The sequence below is a fragment of the Bos grunniens genome, chromosome 28, assembly GCF_055505025.1.
Source record: "Bos grunniens cultivar Pamir isolate PY7600 chromosome 28, Bosgru_T2T1.0, whole genome shotgun sequence".
NCBI classification, from domain to species: domain Eukaryota; kingdom Metazoa; phylum Chordata; class Mammalia; order Artiodactyla; family Bovidae; genus Bos; species Bos grunniens.
Window position 1 is genome coordinate 20406518 of NC_141192.1, and position 18058 is coordinate 20424575.

The 18058-nt window shown below is 50.2% G+C and overlaps 1 protein-coding gene across 12 annotated transcripts in view; it reads right to left on the bottom strand.

The window, feature by feature from the left end:
- TSPAN15 (tetraspanin 15) overlaps window positions 1-13016 on the bottom strand; it is a 53732-nt gene extending 40716 nt beyond the window's left edge. For 10 of the 12 annotated variants that reach the window (XM_086382608.1, XM_086382603.1, XM_086382612.1 and 7 more), the window contains exon 1: window positions 12823-13016. In XM_086382608.1, the coding sequence (XP_086238734.1) occupies window positions 12823-12918 (96 nt within the window). In that variant the 5' untranslated portion in view covers window positions 12919-13016. Of the gene's footprint in view, window positions 1-12582; window positions 12723-12822 lie in introns of those variants that run through there. The other 2 variants (XM_086382610.1, XM_086382615.1) reach the window with 2 other exon arrangements.
- Window positions 13017-18058: the final 5042 nt, after the last annotated feature.

Here is an 18058-nt window from a genome sequence, read left to right on the forward strand (position 1 = left end):
GCCTACCTTCTCTCCAGGATGGAAAGTCAAGTGGCTGCTTCCGCCCAGAACCCAAGTCTCCACTGCTGACTAAGCCTTCCCATCAGCCGGAGCCTCCTGGGAGCTGCTGGCCGGCTCCACCCCAATCACAGAATGTCTGCCGCTGATGTGAGCACACTGCTAGGACGCAGTGAGTGCCAGCCTCTCAAGGAACAGGGACACGACTGGATCATCTGTCCCCCGACCCAGCATAGGGTCAGGCAAATACAGCTCCCTCGTCAAAGGCGGAAGAGAACCAGGTCAGAGGCACGTACAGAGTTCCCGCTGCCTGAGTTCTTTCTAGCTCTGCAGAGAAGGCCAGTCTGTGACAGGTCACACATCAGGCCTCTGCAGCAGGTGCAGCAGCAGGCCCGTTTACAGGGGAGGACACCAATAATGCCAGCGAGAGAGGAAGTCACTGGGGTGAAATCACTAAGCAGTTCCCGTTGTCCCCTCTGAATGGAGGTATTCGAACCAGAGGCACTTTCTGTGTGGTCTGGTCTCAGTTCCCTCTGCTCCCGAAGGAAGGTGTTGCCACACTAGATGCTCACCATGGCCCTTCGAAGTTCGCCCAACTGGAACTCCACCACATCCTAAATGCCCCAAGGGATGGGTGACACTCCTGTTCTGAGAGGCTGTAGGGAAACAGCAGGTGTTTCACAGCCCCGCTCGGCAAGCAGCTTAGATTTAACTATTTCCAGAATCAGAAGCCCTTCCTGAGAGCTAACTTGTACTCTCTTCCCATGCTTTACCCTCTTTCTATCAGGCTTTCCTAGCAGAGGAAAAACCCTTGAGAAATCAGTTGTAGAGCACAGCCTTCGATCTGCGTGGGCAGAGGCTGGAAAGGGGCGGGGCCTGCGTGGAGCCGGGCTGCTTGAGGGGCGGGGCCCCAGTGGGTGGGACTATGGGCCTTCCACCTGGCCAGCCAGGCTCCTCCCCCCGCCCCACCCCTTCTCCTCCGCATTCAGCACCTGCAGAAGAGAAAGGAATTTTCAAGGCCTTGCTCAACTGGGCCCCTCCCTAGCCAGGCAACCGGGTGAAGCAGAAAGGGCTTGCACTGGTTCTCTGGACTGCCACAGCAAATTACCACAAAGGGCTTAGAATAACAGAAACGCATTCTCTCAAAATTCTGGAGGCCAGAAGCCTGAAACCAAGGTGTGGCAGGGCCATGCCTCCTCCAGAGGGTCCAGGGGAATATCCTCTCTCACCTCTTCCAGCTTTTGTGGGTGACTCCAGGCATTCCTTGGCCTCTGCATTCACACGGCTTTCCCCTCGGCGTGTCTGTCTTCTCTTCTGCCTCAAAGCCCTCTGCCTTTCTCTTACAAGGATGCTTGTCATTTCAGTTTAAGCCATGTTCAGTCAATCCAGGGTGACTTCATCACAAGATTCTGAGCCCAATTATATCTGCAAAGACCCTTTTCCCAAATAAGGCCACATTCACAAGTTCTGTGACATGAACATATCTTTTATGTTGTTGTTGGGGGTGGGGGGGAGGGAACCATTCAACCCACTACAGAGCTCATGGTCAGAGTCAGAAGTCAAGTCCTCATCCTTCCACTAACTGGGCCATTACAGTGACCCCAAGCAGGTTCATCACAGCCATCTGAAACTCTGCTTCCCCTCCTTGCCGCACCTCCCCTGTAGGGTCATTACTTTAGGTCACTGATACTCAGTAGATCACAGTCAGCCTTCCAACGCAATGCCGACAGATCAGCTGTTCTCAAACTGGAGACATAATTGAAGGGGAGAAATGATCACAGCTCACCCTCTAAGTGCATGAATCCCTGACTCAAGAAACTTCAAGTCTGGTTCTATACAAAACGTCTTCAAGTTACAAAGTTAACTACAGAGAAGCGTTGCCTTTAAAGCAGATAAAGGGATGTTGTAAAGATAACAAAAGGAAAACAGAATTCTAGAACTATGGATACCCACCCACAACCAGATACATCTAGATCCCCAGAGAAGCCCAGCCTCCACACAGTCACCCACATGCCAAGGCTGGTGGTCTCTACACACCTCCACCAGCCCCGACTGGGTGCTGCCAACACCCCCCACGCCCCCAACTTGTCCACGCCTGCCTAGCATGCTCCCTCCACTTCCAGGACAGCTCCCTCCCAGCGAGCTTCCCCTAAACAGGCACACCGACTTCCCCAGCCCACAGACACTGTCCAGATGGTCAGCAAGGTTGGGAAAACATTCAGCAAGTCAGTCAGGATTCAGCTAGTGAGAAAGTCAGCTTGGAAACCAGGCCACTCCACCAGAATCCCCTCACAGACACCACCATGAGCTGCAGATTTTACTCCAGCAGCTCCTTAGAATCGTCTGGGGAAGTTTAAAAATTATAGGTGCCTGGGCCCCAACCCAGACCCATGGAATCAGCTGTGAAGATGGATCTTAGACACATGTACTTGTGAAATCCGCGAGATGGAGGCCTCACAGATCCAATGGCCTAGAAGGTCCTGTTTTTTGACCTCAGGAAGTGACCCAGTCTCTAAATTCGTGCCAGCCTCGGAAGCCAGCACCCTACTCCACTCCAGCCAGGTACTTGGTCCCGGTCTGTGATGGGGCAGGCTGGAGGCTGCCCTCTGCCCACCACCAAGCACAATGCGCCCTTCTCTGGGCCCAGTGCCCACCTCTCAGTGGATGCACAGGAACTGACCGCAGCCCCCTGCACTGAACCCAGTACAGCCCATCTTCTGGTAGGGATGGCAAACAGCACAGGGAGCCCTGTGACTTGTCCAAGGCCACCCGCCACATCTGGGAGGGGCTTTCCCGCAGGAAGGGGAGGGCTCTGAGAATGACCAGGCCAAGGCTGTCCTCCTTCTACCCTCTGGGCAAATGTTTACTTCCCTGCAGACTAAGATGCAAATATCTCCATTAGTAAGAAAGTCTCCTTTGGAAAGAATTAAACAAAACACAACAGGTACAATTTTCACAGTGAAACAGCTCTGGTCTCAGGGTTGGAGGCAAACAGTGGGTTGTGTCAGTCATGTCTCCCTCCCTAGGCCTCAGTCCCTTCAGCTGTAAAAGGGGAGGAGTGTCCAGCTTACAGAGTTGTTCTGAGAACCCAGAGAAGTGAAGTGCAAGTTCAGTGATGTAAGTGCAAAGTGGAGGCTCCTCCCACCCTCCAGCCTCTCTGCCAACACCCAGCAAGCTGCCACCTAGCTCCCACCCAGTGATGCCACTTCTCCCAGCATCCACGCTGATGCTTATTACACAAGACACCCTGCTAAGAGCTCTGGAGGCATTGCCCACCCAAGCCTGGTTCTGTTCAAGGTACAAGGGTTACCTCATTTCCACAGACAAGAAACTGAGGCACAGAGTTGCTTGTGACTTGTCCATGGTCACTCAGTCAATCAGACCTGCTCCCCACCCATCAAATAAGAAGCGCGCATTCTCCTAACGAGTTGCCTAGAGCTGGGCCTCCAGGCCTAGTTCCCCCAGGGGGTGTTTCTGACCTCAACAACCAGGCCCAAGAAGCATCCAATTCTGCAGTGACCCACCCTCCCCTCCTGAAGCTTATCTCCACTCCTTTCAGCCTGGCCTCTGAGCCCCTCCAGCCCAGATCCCACCTCCTGGAAGTCTCCCCAGGGCTCCTCTGCCGTCACAGCCAGTCAGGCAGAAAACCACACACCATCTCCAGCTGGCCACTGCTGCCTGATTTCAGTTTCCATCTCCCCTGTGGGCTGACCTGTTCATCTTCTCTTCTCCTAATCTGCTCCTTGGTCTCTCCTCCTCCTGGCCTAGGCAAGAAGGCCCAGCCTGGAGCTGAACAGTGCCCCTGTTGACATCATCTGTCTGACATTCTCTGGCAGGGGCAGACCCTGCCTCTAGGTTCCTGGAAGTGCTTCTCCCATCCCCTCTTCTCCCATCTGGGTGTTCTCAGCACCTTCTAGTTAGGCTAGACTCACATGCTTGGGATATGGTGCAGAGCCTCTACTGGTGCACCATTAAAGCCAAGAACTAAAGTGTAGGAAGGACCCAGCTCCTAGAAGAAGCCACACGTTCTCCCAAGGGGTCAGACTTTTCTACCCAAGGGCAAAGCCACAGCCATCTGCTCTCAGCAGGCAGAGCATCCCCAGCAGAAAGTAACCTCCTCTGATAAGACAAGTTCCAGAAGTTATCACATCTAATGTCCCAGTTCCCTTGAGCTCTGTAAGGCTCCCCAGGTAAATCTCCATTCCTCCGTGGACCAGGCCTAGTGAGCTGGGAGCTTCCGCATCTCTCATCTTGCAGGATCCTCCCCCCAGTATCCACAGATGAGTCATCTAGCAGGCTCAGGGAGTCCACTCTTTACCCAGAGTCACAGCAGAACCAGCACTTGATCCATGTCTCCAGATGGCACTGCCATCAAGTCCTGACAATGAAACCTCCCCCCTAGGTCACTCAGACCCCAGACTCCTCATATGACCAGACTCCCACCAGTCTCTCCTCCCATAATTTAGTCCTCTTAGGCTTCCTCATGTGCTGCAACCATATTTGCCTACCTCAGGGCCTGTGCACTTACTGTCCTCTCCATCTGAGATATCTTCTACAGGCCTTTGTGTGGCTGGCTCCTTCTCAGTCTTTGCATGCGTGTTCAGTTGCTCAGTCGTGTCCGATTCTTTGCGACCCTATGGGCTGTAGCCCGCCAGGCTCCTCCGTTCATGGGATTTTCCAGGCAAGAATACTGGAGTGGGCTGCCATTTTCTCCTGCAGGGGATCTTCCCAACTCATGGATCAAACCCACGCCTTCTGCATCTCCTGCATTGGCAGGCTGATTCTTTACCGCTGAACCACCTGGGAAGTCTCTCGGTCTTTGAGCCCCTCATAAAGTCTTCCCTTGACCACTCCATTTAAAGTAGGAACTTCCACCTTTCCCCACTTCCTCCCTAATTTGCTCCTTAACACCTATCGCAGCTATGTGTATTTAGTGGTCTGTATGTCTTCCAGACAAGTCTGTCTTGTTCACGGTTGTTTCCTGGTTAACTATCACTGTGGCTGGTATACACAGTAGGCATTAAATAACTATTTTGTTGACTGAATAAGCAAACAAATGGTCCCCACCCTGGAGGGAATGGCGTGTCAAGACTGGACTCTCCTGCCTTCCATGAAGATGTCGATTTCAACCCACTCACATCCAGAGGTGCTCTCTGGGAAAGGTCTGTCTTTTCAATCCCCCATGCCCAGGCTTACCCAGAAGACATCTTTCCCCTGTATTTGGAGCCAGCTGCTCCAGAAATTTCATTATCAGTCCCTAGTCTGGTTGACTCTGAGTCCTACCCCAGGTCAGCAATTTGAGCCACCCAGGGAGAAGAGGCACTGGGCAGAGGGAAGGAGAAGGGCAGGCTGTTACTCCTGCTTCTCACGAACAACCAACCGAAGGTAGCAGTGAGGTCCCAACCCAGTCCTGCAGCATAAACAACCCTTCTCTTACAGGAAAAGGTGGGTTTACCCACAGAAGCCTCGACTAACCACAAAGAAACTTTCTTGGGGCCATACTTGCTCATCTGGAAAATGAAGGCATTAGAAAATTCTCCAAACCCCTTCAGGGGCTGCCTTCTGGATTCTCTGGATTGTAAAGGTCCTGTGGCCTGGCTAGGGGAGGGGAGGGGAGGGACCTCCCTGGGCCTGAGGCCTGAGCCCAGCCCAGGCCATCTCTGGGCGCATGAGGCAAGGTGACCGCCTCCACTATGAAAGCTGCCTCACTTTCTTGAATTTCAATATTTTCTCTTTGAAATGCTTGCCTAGAACAAGAAGGAAACAGAACTTGCCAATCAAACACATTAAAAAAAAAAATTTAAATATCTACATATATGTATAAGGAAGGGGCTTCCCAAGTGGTGCTAGTGGTAAAGAACCTGACTGCCAGTGCAGGAGACATAAGAGATGGGGGTTCGATCCCTGGGTTGGAAAGATCCCCTGGAGGAGGGCATGGCAACCCACTCTAGTATTCTTGCCTGGAGAATCCCGTGGACGGAGAAGTCTGGCAGGCTACAGTCCATGGGGTTGCAAAGAGTCAGACACAACTGAAGTCACTTAGCACGCACGCCCAAATGTGTAATGAGGTGTCCAAATGAGTATTTACGCCAATAATGGTTCTTTTGGTGATAGAATCGAAAGTGACTTTTATTTTCATCTCTGTGCTTACCTGAATTGCTTGGAATTCTTTTTCAACTATGTGCCACATATTATTTTCGCACAAACAAAGCTCTTTTCAAAACTTAAAAATTCCTGCTGTGCTCAAGAGGGAGGCCAGGTACCTAGCTCCTTCCAGAAATGCTGTTGTCCACTTATACCTGGAACCCTGACAAGTGGAGGGACCACCGGGGGATGGGGAAGGGGGATACCATTGCTGGGAAGGTCACGGTGACCCCATGAAGAAACTGAAGTCGGGGGCTAAGTCCTGATCTGGGTCTGTCATTAACTTGCTGTGGGGTTTCCGATCTTTGCTTCTCCTCTCCAGGCCTGTTTCCTTCTCAGTAAAATGAAAAGTTCACACTAGAGGTGGCTTCAAGGGCCCTTCTAATTCTCAGTCTATGGCTCTTGAGCACCAAGAAGAATAGAAAGGAAGGCAGGGAAAGAACGGCTAACTCTTAAGTAGCTGGTGTAGTGTTTATCATGTGGCAGGCATTGCTTTAAGCCCTTCCGATAATTAATCCATTTAAGGGTCTCAGGACTCTCAGGTAGGTTCTGGTATCACCCGTTTTTCAGATAAGACGACTGAGGCAGATGGAAGTTAATGCCTATGTCACTCAACCTGTAAGTGTCAGAGTCCAGATTTGAACCCAGATAGCTTGGTACAGAGTCCACACTCTTAACTATTAAACTTTGGGTAACAAGAACTATGGTAATGAGGCTCATCCTTGAAGGGACAAGAAAGACTTAATATTGCCTCCGGCATCTATAACCTCCACCACCTATCCACATCCACTTCCTTCCCGATTATCGACACCACTCAGCCCTGACACCCTTACCCAACCGAAAACCCTATCTCATTTTAAGGGAATAGGCTTGGTGCTTTCTAGACAGCCAGTGTCTCCATGATCAGTCCAGCCCACTTTGCAAATTCAAAGCGTCAGCAAACTTGACCACTGCTGGCTACACACCCAGTTTGGCCTCTGATCTGGGCGCCCATATCTCCAATCTCTGCTTCCAAGGTACAGGTCGGGACTCAGGACCCCAATGCAACAAGCCTTTCCTGAGCACCTACTGTGTACCTGGCCCTGAGACCAGTATCTGGAAGAGGATATGAAAGAGCTACTCCCCTGACCTCCAGGAGCCCACAGTCCGGCGAGGAAAAAGTCATGTAAACGGATCTCTAGGATACCCTGTGGTCGGTGCTATAATTAGAGGCGTGTCCCCAGTGGGCTGAGGGCACATGTGTCAGAATGATTCACCCGTGCAGTGGGAAGAGGAGGCTCCAAGAGCCTGTGGATGAGCTCATTTCTCACTGAACTGGAAACGAGGACACCTGCAGGCTAGTGCCAGCTGTGCTGAGTGACCTCGAGACATGCCCTGTCTGAACCCCGGGGTCACCCTCTAAAAAAATGAAAGGGCCCCCAGGTGTGGCAACAGAGATCTTGTAAGTGGTTCAAGGTCATGTTCATATTGACTCACAGACTAAGAGAAGTTTTCGGTGCTCATTTCCCTTCTGATCCTTCCTATCTCGTCAAGGAGCAAATCTCGGCTTCGGTGTCAGTTTGTCTTTACACCTCTCAAAACATCTGCCAACCTGCCTTTGGGACAACCCAGCCAAGCCTCAGGTTCGCAGCCTCTAGCATGCACAGTATCTAGCTAGGATTTAATAAAGTTATTTTGTTCTCTGCACTGTATTTACTGCCACTGTTGCCAGCTATTTTCGATGAGGAATTTTGGTTCCCCGTTGTGTGCGTGTGTGTGTGTGTGTGTGTGCTCAGTCGTATCTGACTCTTGTGACCCCATGGATTGTAGCCCGTCAGGTTCCTCTGTCCATTGACTTTTCCAGGCAAGAATACTGGAGTGGATTGCCATGTAGACCGCCAAGGGATCTTCCTGAATCAGGGCTCAAACCCAAGTCTCTTGTTTCTCCCTCATTGGCAGACGGATTTTTTACCACTGCACCATTTAGGAAGCCTTCCCCATTGGATGTAGTGATATAAAGCCTCCTTTTAAAAATAAATTTAAGTTTAGGGAATTCCCTGGCAGTCCAGTGGTTAGAATTCCACGCTTTCACTGCCAAGGGCACAAGTTCATTCCATGGTTGGGGTACTAAGATCCTGCAAGTCACACGGGAAATAAATTTAAGTTTAAAAAGTGAATCAGTTTAAAGTAATATAATATTACACATAAATAATTTATAATACTTATAGCTTCTAGTATGGCTGTTTTAACATTAATCAAAAGTTTTAATGCACATACAAAAACAGGCAAAGCTGTTCTGTGTTATTAGACATCCCAATAGTGATTACTACTGCTGAGGGGTGGTAGCAACTGGCAGTGGACACAAGGTGGGTTTCTGCTTCTGCTGACAGTTCTGCTGGTTGACGGGGGCTGATTATACAGTGATGTTCGCTTTGTAAAAATTCACTAAGTTGTATACACTTAAGATGACTCATTCCCATATGTATATTATGTATTCATATAGCCTTTAACCCAGCAATTCCACTTCTAGAAATCACCCTGCAGACATACACACACATGTGCAAAATGACACATTCAAAGATGCACTATTTGCAGTAATTAAAGATTGGTCCTTAATCTTTAGTCCTGAGTCCCCAAGCTGGAGACTGATGAAATATATTTTGGCATAGCCTACAGTGAATTCTTTAGTGGTAAAGAGTCCGTCTGCGAATGCAGGAGACAAAAGAGATGTGGGTTTGATCCCTGGGTTGGGAAGATCCCCTGGAGGAGGGCATGGCAGCCCACTCCAGTATTCATGCCTGGAGAATCCCATGGACAGAGGAGCCTGGCGGTCTACAGTCCATGGGGTCACAAAGTGTCGGACACAAACTGAGGCGACTTAGCACACACCCACAGTAAATTCTACAAAGCCATCAAATAGAATGAGGCAGCCCCTATCAGAGCTCCACAATTTACACGGATTTAAATTTAAGTGAAAAGGTAAGGACAGAACTGTGTAGAGTATGCTACTTTGTCTGTGTGTGTTCAGTCGTGTCTGACTCTTTGAAACCCCAAGGACTGTAGCCCGCAGGCTCCTGTATCGATGGGATTTCCCAGGCAAGAACACTGGAGCGGGTTGCCATTTCCTTCTCCTCGGGATCTTCCTGACCCAGGTATTGAACCCATGTCTATCAAGTCTCCTGCATTGGCAGTAAGGTTCTTTACCACTAGTGCTACCTGGGAAGTCCAGAATGCAGGAGGAAAAAAAGAGGATATAACACATCCACATGTTTGTGCCTAGGATAGTATCCCAGAAAAGACTCACAAAAAACTCCTAACAGAGACTTCCCTGGCAGTCCAGTGGTTAAGATGCCATGCTTCCAATACAGGGGGTATGGTCTGATCTCTGGTTGGGGAACTAAGATCCCACATGCCACAGGGCAAGGCCAAAAAAAAAAAGGAAGACTAAAGAAACTCACAAAAGTTATGGACAGGGCATACCAGAGAGGGATTGGAGGAAGGCTTATAACTGATGATTACTCTTTCATACATTTAAATTTTGTACAATGTCCTTGCATTTCCTATTTGATATTAAGTTTTAAAGCATAAAGTCCTACAGAAGGTGCATAGCTATGGTAAAACTTTTACCTCCTTAGATACTGAGATGAAAATGTTAGCTCCTTGGGCTTACAAAGCAAGTAACCCTTGGCCCCACTGCTCCTCCCAAGGGATGGCACTGAGCTAATAAGCTTTCCTGTAATGGTTTCCAAATAACCACAAACCCAGTCTAAGACAAATCACTTAAACTGGGCCTCCACCCTGAAGTCAAATTCTGGCACCTGGAGTTGCCCTGGCAGGTGGCTGGGTTCTTGGCATGCATAAGGAGATTATTAAGCACTAATACCTCCAGGGGTGGGAAGTTAAAGATTTTTTAAGTCAGTCTCAGGTGGCTGAAAAGGGAGGATTCTGAGTTCTGAGTCCCATCCTGCTTCAGAAGAGACAGAGCAAGGGCCACAGAGTGGTCTTTTCTTAAGGCTGCAGGGACAGTGGCAAGCAGGGCCTTGAAAATTCAAGTTTCATTTTAACTGTCTGACTTTCTTTTTTATAGCACTTGCTTTGTCCACGTGTCACCTTCTCCCCACATGGCTAACCTAAGAACAATCCAGTGAGATGTGAGGCAGGATATCAGTTATCCATTTTGTAGATGGAAAAATGGAGATGCAAAGAAATTAGGAGACAAAGCTATGGTCTTTTCAGTAGTCACATATGGATGTGAGAGTTGGACCATAAAGAAGGCTGAGTGCCAAAGAATTGATGCTTTCGAATTGTGGTATTGGAAAAGACTTGAGAGTCTCTTGGACATCAAAGAGATCAAACCTGTCAATCTTAAGGGAAATCAACCTTGAGTATTCTTTGGAAGGACTGATGCTGAAGCTGAAGCTCCAATACTTCGGTCACCTGATGCAAACAGCCAACTCATTGGAAGACCCTGATGCTGGGAAAGATTGAAGGCAAAAGGAGAAGAGGGCAGCACAGGATGAGACAGTTGCATGGCATCACTGATTCAATGGACATGAACTTGAGTGAACTCCAGGAGATGGTGAGGGGCAGGGAGGCCTGGCATGCTGCAGTCCACAGGGTCAAAAAGAGTCGGACACAACTTAGCGACTGACAATGACAACGTTGAGAGAAGCGGTGAAGCCAAAAAAGTAACCCCCACCTTCTGGCTCCTGGTCTTCTCCTGTTTCCCCATCTCCCCACCCATCAACTTTAGCCTTCTCCCTGCCAACTCTGACCTACAGGGAAGGAGCTTCTGAGGCCAGACAAAGAAGGAGCAGGCAAAAAAATCCCAGAATCAGAATCAAGGGGCCCATGAGACCATCTAGCTTGGCAGTTTTTAACACTTATTATACACTTACCTGGGGAGGTTAAATAAGTTTAAATAAATATGTATGCCAGGGCCCAGGCATCTAGAGTGTTTTTAAAATTCTGAGTTGATTCTGGTGTAACTTTGAGAGAGAACCACTGAGTGACAGCTCAGATCATCCCCATCCCAGTTTCATATAAAACCGTCTGCCCCTGGGACTTCCCTGGTGGTCTAGTGGCTAAGACTCCACACTCCCAATGCAGGGGGCCCAGGTTTGATCCCTGATTGAGGAACTATATCCCACATGCTGCAACTAACAGTTGGCAACTAAAGTTCCTGCGCGCCACAACTAAGACCTGGCACAGCCAAAATACAAAATAATAAATATTAAAAAACAAAACAAAACACTTCTGCCTCCCTGGACCATCCATCAGTGAGTCTGTGCTACATCCTCCAGCCCCCATACATACCGCTCATCACTCTTGCTCATTACATAGAGTCAGAGAACTGAACTAGGAGCTGGGTGAGTCAATTCACAGCTCTGAGGCCCCAAACAGGGAAGTGACTTGCCTAAGATCTCCCATTGAGTCAGTAACAGAACAAATCGAGAATCTGGATCTGGACACCAGGTAAGGTCACATCCACAGAGAGGTCACAAGGAAAACCTGATGGCAGATCTAGCATTTCCCGCCAGAAGAAAAGACTCAGTGAAGGTTGAGAAAGAGACCAGAGTGTGCATGTGTTTGCAGGGGATGGGTGTCAGGTACCTGGGCAAGTCTGCCCTGTGGCATGTTGGGGGCAGGGGAACTATTCTAGAGTGGCAGGGCTGGCACTGGCCTGTAGAAAGAAGTCCTCATTTCTAGGAGGGGGCCCAGCCCAGTCTGAAATCTCCATAGCGAAACCCAGTCTATTGGGTCAGCTTACCAGGAGGGCCAGCTCCCCTGTCCATAATAATAACAATGGCTGAGACTTCCTGAGCTCTTTGCTGGTCCCTGTACTAAGCAATGGACTTGACCTGTTTCAGTTAATCCCCACAACCATTCAGAAAGTTGAGTATCATCTCTGTTTCTATTGGCAGATGAGGAAACCATGGCCTCAGGAGATGAAGTAACTTCCCCACTATCACTCAGCTGGAAAGTGGTAGTGGCAGGATTCGAAGCTGGTTCATGTCGAACCACAACCATCCTGTCCCCCAACAGGAGAGAAGAGAAGGTAAAGTGCAGGGGCTTTTTAAATTTCTGAGCACCTAAAAGCAGCTGGAGATCTCCTCGGACACTTCTGGTGGAATCCTCCTGACCACACCTCCCACAAAGCATCCTCCTTCCACCCTAGAGGAAACCGCGGCAGGAGGGGGAGGCATCCTCAGGGACGTCGGCAGGTATATAGTGGGACAGGATAAGGAGTCCAGGTCTCCCAACCCCAGACCACAAAGCCTGACCACTGCTGCACAGAATGATGGGGAGGCGAACTCAGTAACACCCGGCAGGCGGGGCGGGAGCGGCCAACGTGGTAACCACAGCCTACCGCACCAGCGCAGGCTGGTGGACTCTAGAACCAAACTGCTGGTCAGGTGCACACAGGTGAGCCACGCGGAGCTCCTTAGTCGTAGTCCTTACCAACAAGCTCTAAGGCTCTCCACCCGGCGGCTGAAATTCAGGCTAAGCTCAAGCAGCCAGAATTTCCTGGTTCCCAAGGAAAGTGGGACGAGAATCCAGTTGTGCGCTTCTGCCCCCTCCCTGGAGCAGACAAGTCTGCACCCAACCCAACCCGCATTCCCCACCCCCGGCGCATCGTGTGGGTGAACAAGGGAGTGCGTTCTCCCCCTCCCATCCCGGGGCCCGACTGGGGTCACTCACCCAGAACACCGTGGAGTAGATGACGAGCGAGAACTTGAGCCAGAGGTAGGAGAAGCGCGCGCAGTAGCGCACCTGCTCCGAGTCCCCGCGGGGCATCCTGGGGGGCTCCGGGGCTGGGTCCCTCGCTGCCCGCAGCCCCACCTGCGGCTGCCGGACCGGCTCCCGGCCCCGCCACCGGCGCTCGCTCGGGGACTGACACCGGCGAGCCGCAATCACAGCTCCGGCCCGGGACCAGCCAGCCCCAGAGGCCAATGGGCGCTCGGGGAGGGGGCGGGCCTGGGGCGGGGCGGAGGCCCTGGACCCAGAGGAGGCCAAGGCAGGGGCGGGGGCGAGGGTTGTGCGAACCAGGTCGCGGGCAAATCTGGAAGCGCTGGTGCTAAGGCGCGTTGGGGGGCGTGGGAGAGAGTGGGCAGAGCGTCGCTACAGAGAGCTAGTGTGCTTCATTCGGGGCACACAGAATGCCCGCTTTCTACTGCGGTCAAGAGGGAAGACCATGGGGAAAGAGCAGGAATTTATGGCTTAAAGCGTTAAAAAAAAAATGTGCAGTTAAGTGTGCAAGGCACGAATGAAATAAGGAAATGGAGTTGTTCAGTCTAAGCGAGGCGGGAAGGTAGCATCTGGGAAGGCGCCGCAGGCCAGGGTGGGGCAGAGGGCCCTCATGGAAGGCCCCACAGTTCCTTTTGTAACAGTGGAAGGCTTTCCCCCAAGTCTCCGATCCTCTCCTTCACTGGGACTGGGTGAGGTAGCAACCCTGCCCCCATGGCCTCCTCCTCCGAAAAGCCCTCACCCACTAGCCCCAACTCAGGGGCCTCAGCCCTTGCACACAGCTCAGGTCTGACCCAGCCTCTTTCCGCCCAGCCTTTCCTCTGTCTGGGGTCAAAGTCTGTCTTCCTGGCTGTGAGTCTGTCTCCCACGGCCCCTGCTTGACTCACTGCTGTTTTCCTTTCCCCGCAGGCCTATCTCAGCTGGGGACTTGGGAACCAGGCAATCCATGTTTGTGGCATTCAGGAATTAAATATGTGAGTTCAAGACAGGGCTGGGTGGGGTCCCTGGTGGCGACTTCGGGAATGGCACTCTTGTCCCATTCCCGGGATCTGAATTCCCAAGCCTGCCAGAGACAGAGACCGGCGGCCCAGCCCCCAGAGTTCTGCCGGTTTTACTGTAGAAGGAAGCAAGTAAGGTCTGGGTTGGGAGGGAAGCAATGCCATGCCCAGGGGTTGAAAGGAAGCCAGTTTCCTGGTACAAGGGAGCAAACCCTGCAAGGTTGGGTAGAGACATGGAACCAGGGACTGCTGAGGGTCACCTTCAAATGAATAACCTGGGACTTCAAAGGCATCCTACCTCAAGGTTAGAAGTTGTCATTTCTGTCCTTTGAATGGTTTCACTCAGTGGTGTCCGACTCGTTGAGACCCCATGGACTATACAGTCCATGAAATTCTCTGGGCCAGAATACCGGAGTGGGTAGCCTTTCCCTTCTCCAGGGGATCTTCCCAACCCAGGGATCAAACCCAGGTCTCCCACATTGTAAGTGGATTATTTACCAGCTGAGCCACAAGGGAAGTCCAAGAACACTGGAATGGGTAGCCTATCCCTTCTCCAGCAGATCTTCCCGACCCAGGAATGGAACCGGGATCTCCTGCATTGCAGGCAGATTCTTTATCAGCTGAGCTATCAGAGAAGCCCTTATTCTGTCCTTCAAGGAGGAAGAAACTAACTCTTTACCCCTCTTTACGGGACTAATTTTCCTCACCAGCCCTCACCTTACACCCACTCTTTGAGGTGCTCCATCCCCAGGAGGGCTGACTCAGCTCCATGCCCTTGGAGGGGTTGTCTGTCTCCTTCTCCCTGGGGTTAGCCTTCTAGCCTCCTTCCCTACTGGGATTTTCTTTCAGTTGTCCCTGTCTTAGTCCTGGCCTTCTAGCTAGCTGCACTCGCTCCTCTACAGATCTTCCCTAATAACATGCACACATTTGAGCACCTCCTCTCAGCTCTCCCTGAGCCCCTGTACAATGATGCCTGGGGTGACGAGGCGGAGACACCTCTGCAGAGGAAGCCTGGAGCTCTTTGGGGCTAGCACAGCCTTTCCCCAGTTCCTGAGCAAGTTTGTTGTCCCTCCCTAGCCCCGACCTGATCACAAGTGCCATGGACTACTCCTCAGTCACCCTGGCAAACACTGAAATCTCAGAAGCCATGACAGCGTGTCCTTTAAAAAAAAAAAATTATTTTCATGTATTTGGCTGCACTGGGTGACTGCAGCACATGGGATCTTTAATCTTCATCGTGGCACGCAGGATGTTTAGCTGTGGCACGTGAACTCTTGGTTGCAGCATGTGGGATCTCGTTCCTGACCAGGGATCGAACCTAGACCCTGTGCATTGAGAGCTTAAAATCGTAGCCACTGGACCACCAGGGAAGTGCCAGTTTTTCTCTCCTTTTGCCAGAAACTCTTGGCTTGCGGGTCAGCAGGTCTGATGCCAAGCCGGGTTTAGTCATGAACTTTGTTAGAATATGTGGCATAAATCATATTCCCTAATATCTTACAGAAACAAATGCTGAACGAAATTTTTGGCCCACCCAATGTGACATACAGGCGTGAGTGTGACCCCGGCTGCAATTTAGAACCACGTGGTGAGCTTTCAGTGTTTCCTGATTTCCAATCCCCACCCCAGTCCAGTCAAGTCAGCATCTCCACCAACAGGGACCTGCATATCAGGTATCAGTATTGTTGTAAAGGTCCCAGGTAATCTCTAAAGAGCAGGCATTGCCAGTCTAGAGGTAGTCATGAGGGTGAGGTAGTCAGTCAGAATTTTATCAAAAAGGTCACATTCCTGAGGACACAGCTATCCAGTGGTATGCAGGTCAAAGTTAAATAACTAGCTCTCTGGTAGTGGGTGGGGAGGGGGACTCTGTTACCAGTTTCCATAGTGTAAATACTCCCACCGTGTCTGAGATGTGCACAGTCACACCCAGTGAGCTCAACACAGCCCCACAGCTTTCCTTATCTCAATACTGATTAGCATAGGGAGTGCCGTAATGAGTGCATCAGTGAAACTCCTGGCTTATTAATTAGCACAACAGGTGTTAGAAATGAGCTATCCTTTGATGAAGTTACTGCCAGCTTACCTCAGAGATATTTCGAGGGTTCCAATATTGCAATAAAGTGAGTGACTTGAATTTCTGTTTCTCAGTGCATATAAAAGATAGGTTTATACCATTGACTATTAAGAGTGCAGTAGCATTATGTCTAAAAATGTAATGTCTATGCCTAATTTAAAAATACTTTATTGCTAAAGAATGCTAATCATCACCTGAACCTTCATCAAGTTGTAATCTTTTTGCAATAGTAACATCACAGATCACTGATCACCATAACAAATAAGGAAAACAGTTGAACTACTGTGACAATTACCAAAATGTGACAGAGACGTGTACTGAGCAAATGCTGTTGGACTTGACACAGGGCTCCCACCAACCAATGTGTAAAAAAACATGGTATCTTCCAAATGCAATAAAGTGAAGTGTGGCAAAACAAGGTGTGCCTGTCGCATTCAAGATGTATGCTGCTGCTGCTGCTGCTTCGTCGCTTCAGTCGTGTCCAACTCTGTGCGACCCCATAGACGGCAGCCCACCAGGCTCCCCTGTCCCCGGGATTCTCCAGGCAAGAACACTGGAGTGGGCTGCCATTTCCTTCTCTAAGATGTATGGGTTGGCTAAAATGACTGAGGGCACTACTCATTCTTTCTTCAGAGTAAAAAAAATCTTACTTAAGGGTGATGCACTGGGCTAAACCCTTGAGGCATCCCAAATCCTGAGGGATTCTGGTTCCTAATGTAACCATCTAGCTAACTGAATACTGTATTTTTTTTAAGAGATTGAATCTTTTTTTACATTTTTAATTTTATTTATTTAGGCTGTACTGGGTCTTCAGTGCGGCATGCCGGCTGTTTGTTGCAGTACTCAGGCTTCTCTTACATGTGGTACGAGAGCCTAATTGCAGCATGTGGGATCTAGTTCCCTGACCAGGGATTGAACCCAGGCCCCCTGCATTGGGAGCATGGAGTCTTAGCCACTGGACCACCAGAGAAGTCCCTGTTGTATCTGTCTTGAGTGGACCCTTCATGCAAGGTGACAGAACACCTAAAAGTACAGGGAACTGGGGCTTCACTGACTTCACATAACAGATTGTATGAACTGGCTTTGTGGCTTCTTGCTAGTAAATGCTTGCTGTATAGATGCTTACATGGGTAGCAGGATTTGTTCTGATACCTAATTCATGACAACCTGGCAGGGAGATTGTAGGGGGAAATAACTAACCTCACCTTTAGTGGCTACTGCTGCTGCTAAGTCGCTTCAGTCGTGTCCAACTCTGTGCGACCCCATAGACGGCAGCCCACCAGGCTCCCCCGTCCCTGGGATTCTCCAGGCAAGAACACTGGAGTGAGTTGCCATTTCCTTCTCCAATGCATGAAAGTGAAAAGTGAAAGTGAAGTCACTCAGTCATGTCCCACTCTTTGCGACCCCATGGACTGCAGCCCACCAGGCTCCTCCATCCATGGGATTTTCCAGGCAAGAGTACTGGAGTGGGGTGCCATTGCCTTCTCCATTAGTGACTACTGCTACTGCTGTTAAGTCACTTCAGTTGTGTCTGACTCTGTGCAACCCCATAGATAGCAGCCCACCAGGCTCCGCTGTCCCTGGGATTCTCCAGGCAAGAACACTGGAGTGAGTTGCCATTCCCTTCTCCAGTGCATGAAAGTGAAAAGTGAAAGTGAAGTCGCTCAGTCATGTCCCACTCTTTGCGACCCCATGGACTGCAGCCCACCAGGCTCCTCCATCCATGGGATTTTCCAGGCGAGAGTACTGGAGTGGCTACTACTGCCTATGAAAAAGAAACCTACCGATTATGCACAACCAACCCGGCTTGCATAAGTTGGCATCCATTCCTCTGTTTCTCGCTCTGTGAAACCATCAGTTTGGACTGTTTCTCTTCTAGTTCTAACAATCTTAGCTATAGTCCTCACAGACAAATCAGTCAGCAAATAAACACTGAGCTTCTCCTGTGACTCAAGCCCTGCCCAGGGCTCTGGGGATACAGCTGTAAACAAGATAGACAACAGCGTCTATTCTCTTCTATTGAGGCATTGGAGGGGTGTGGGGTGGGGTGGGGTGGGGATATGCAACATGTATGACCACTAATACAAGACAAAGATAATTTCAGGTACTGACAAGCGCTGAA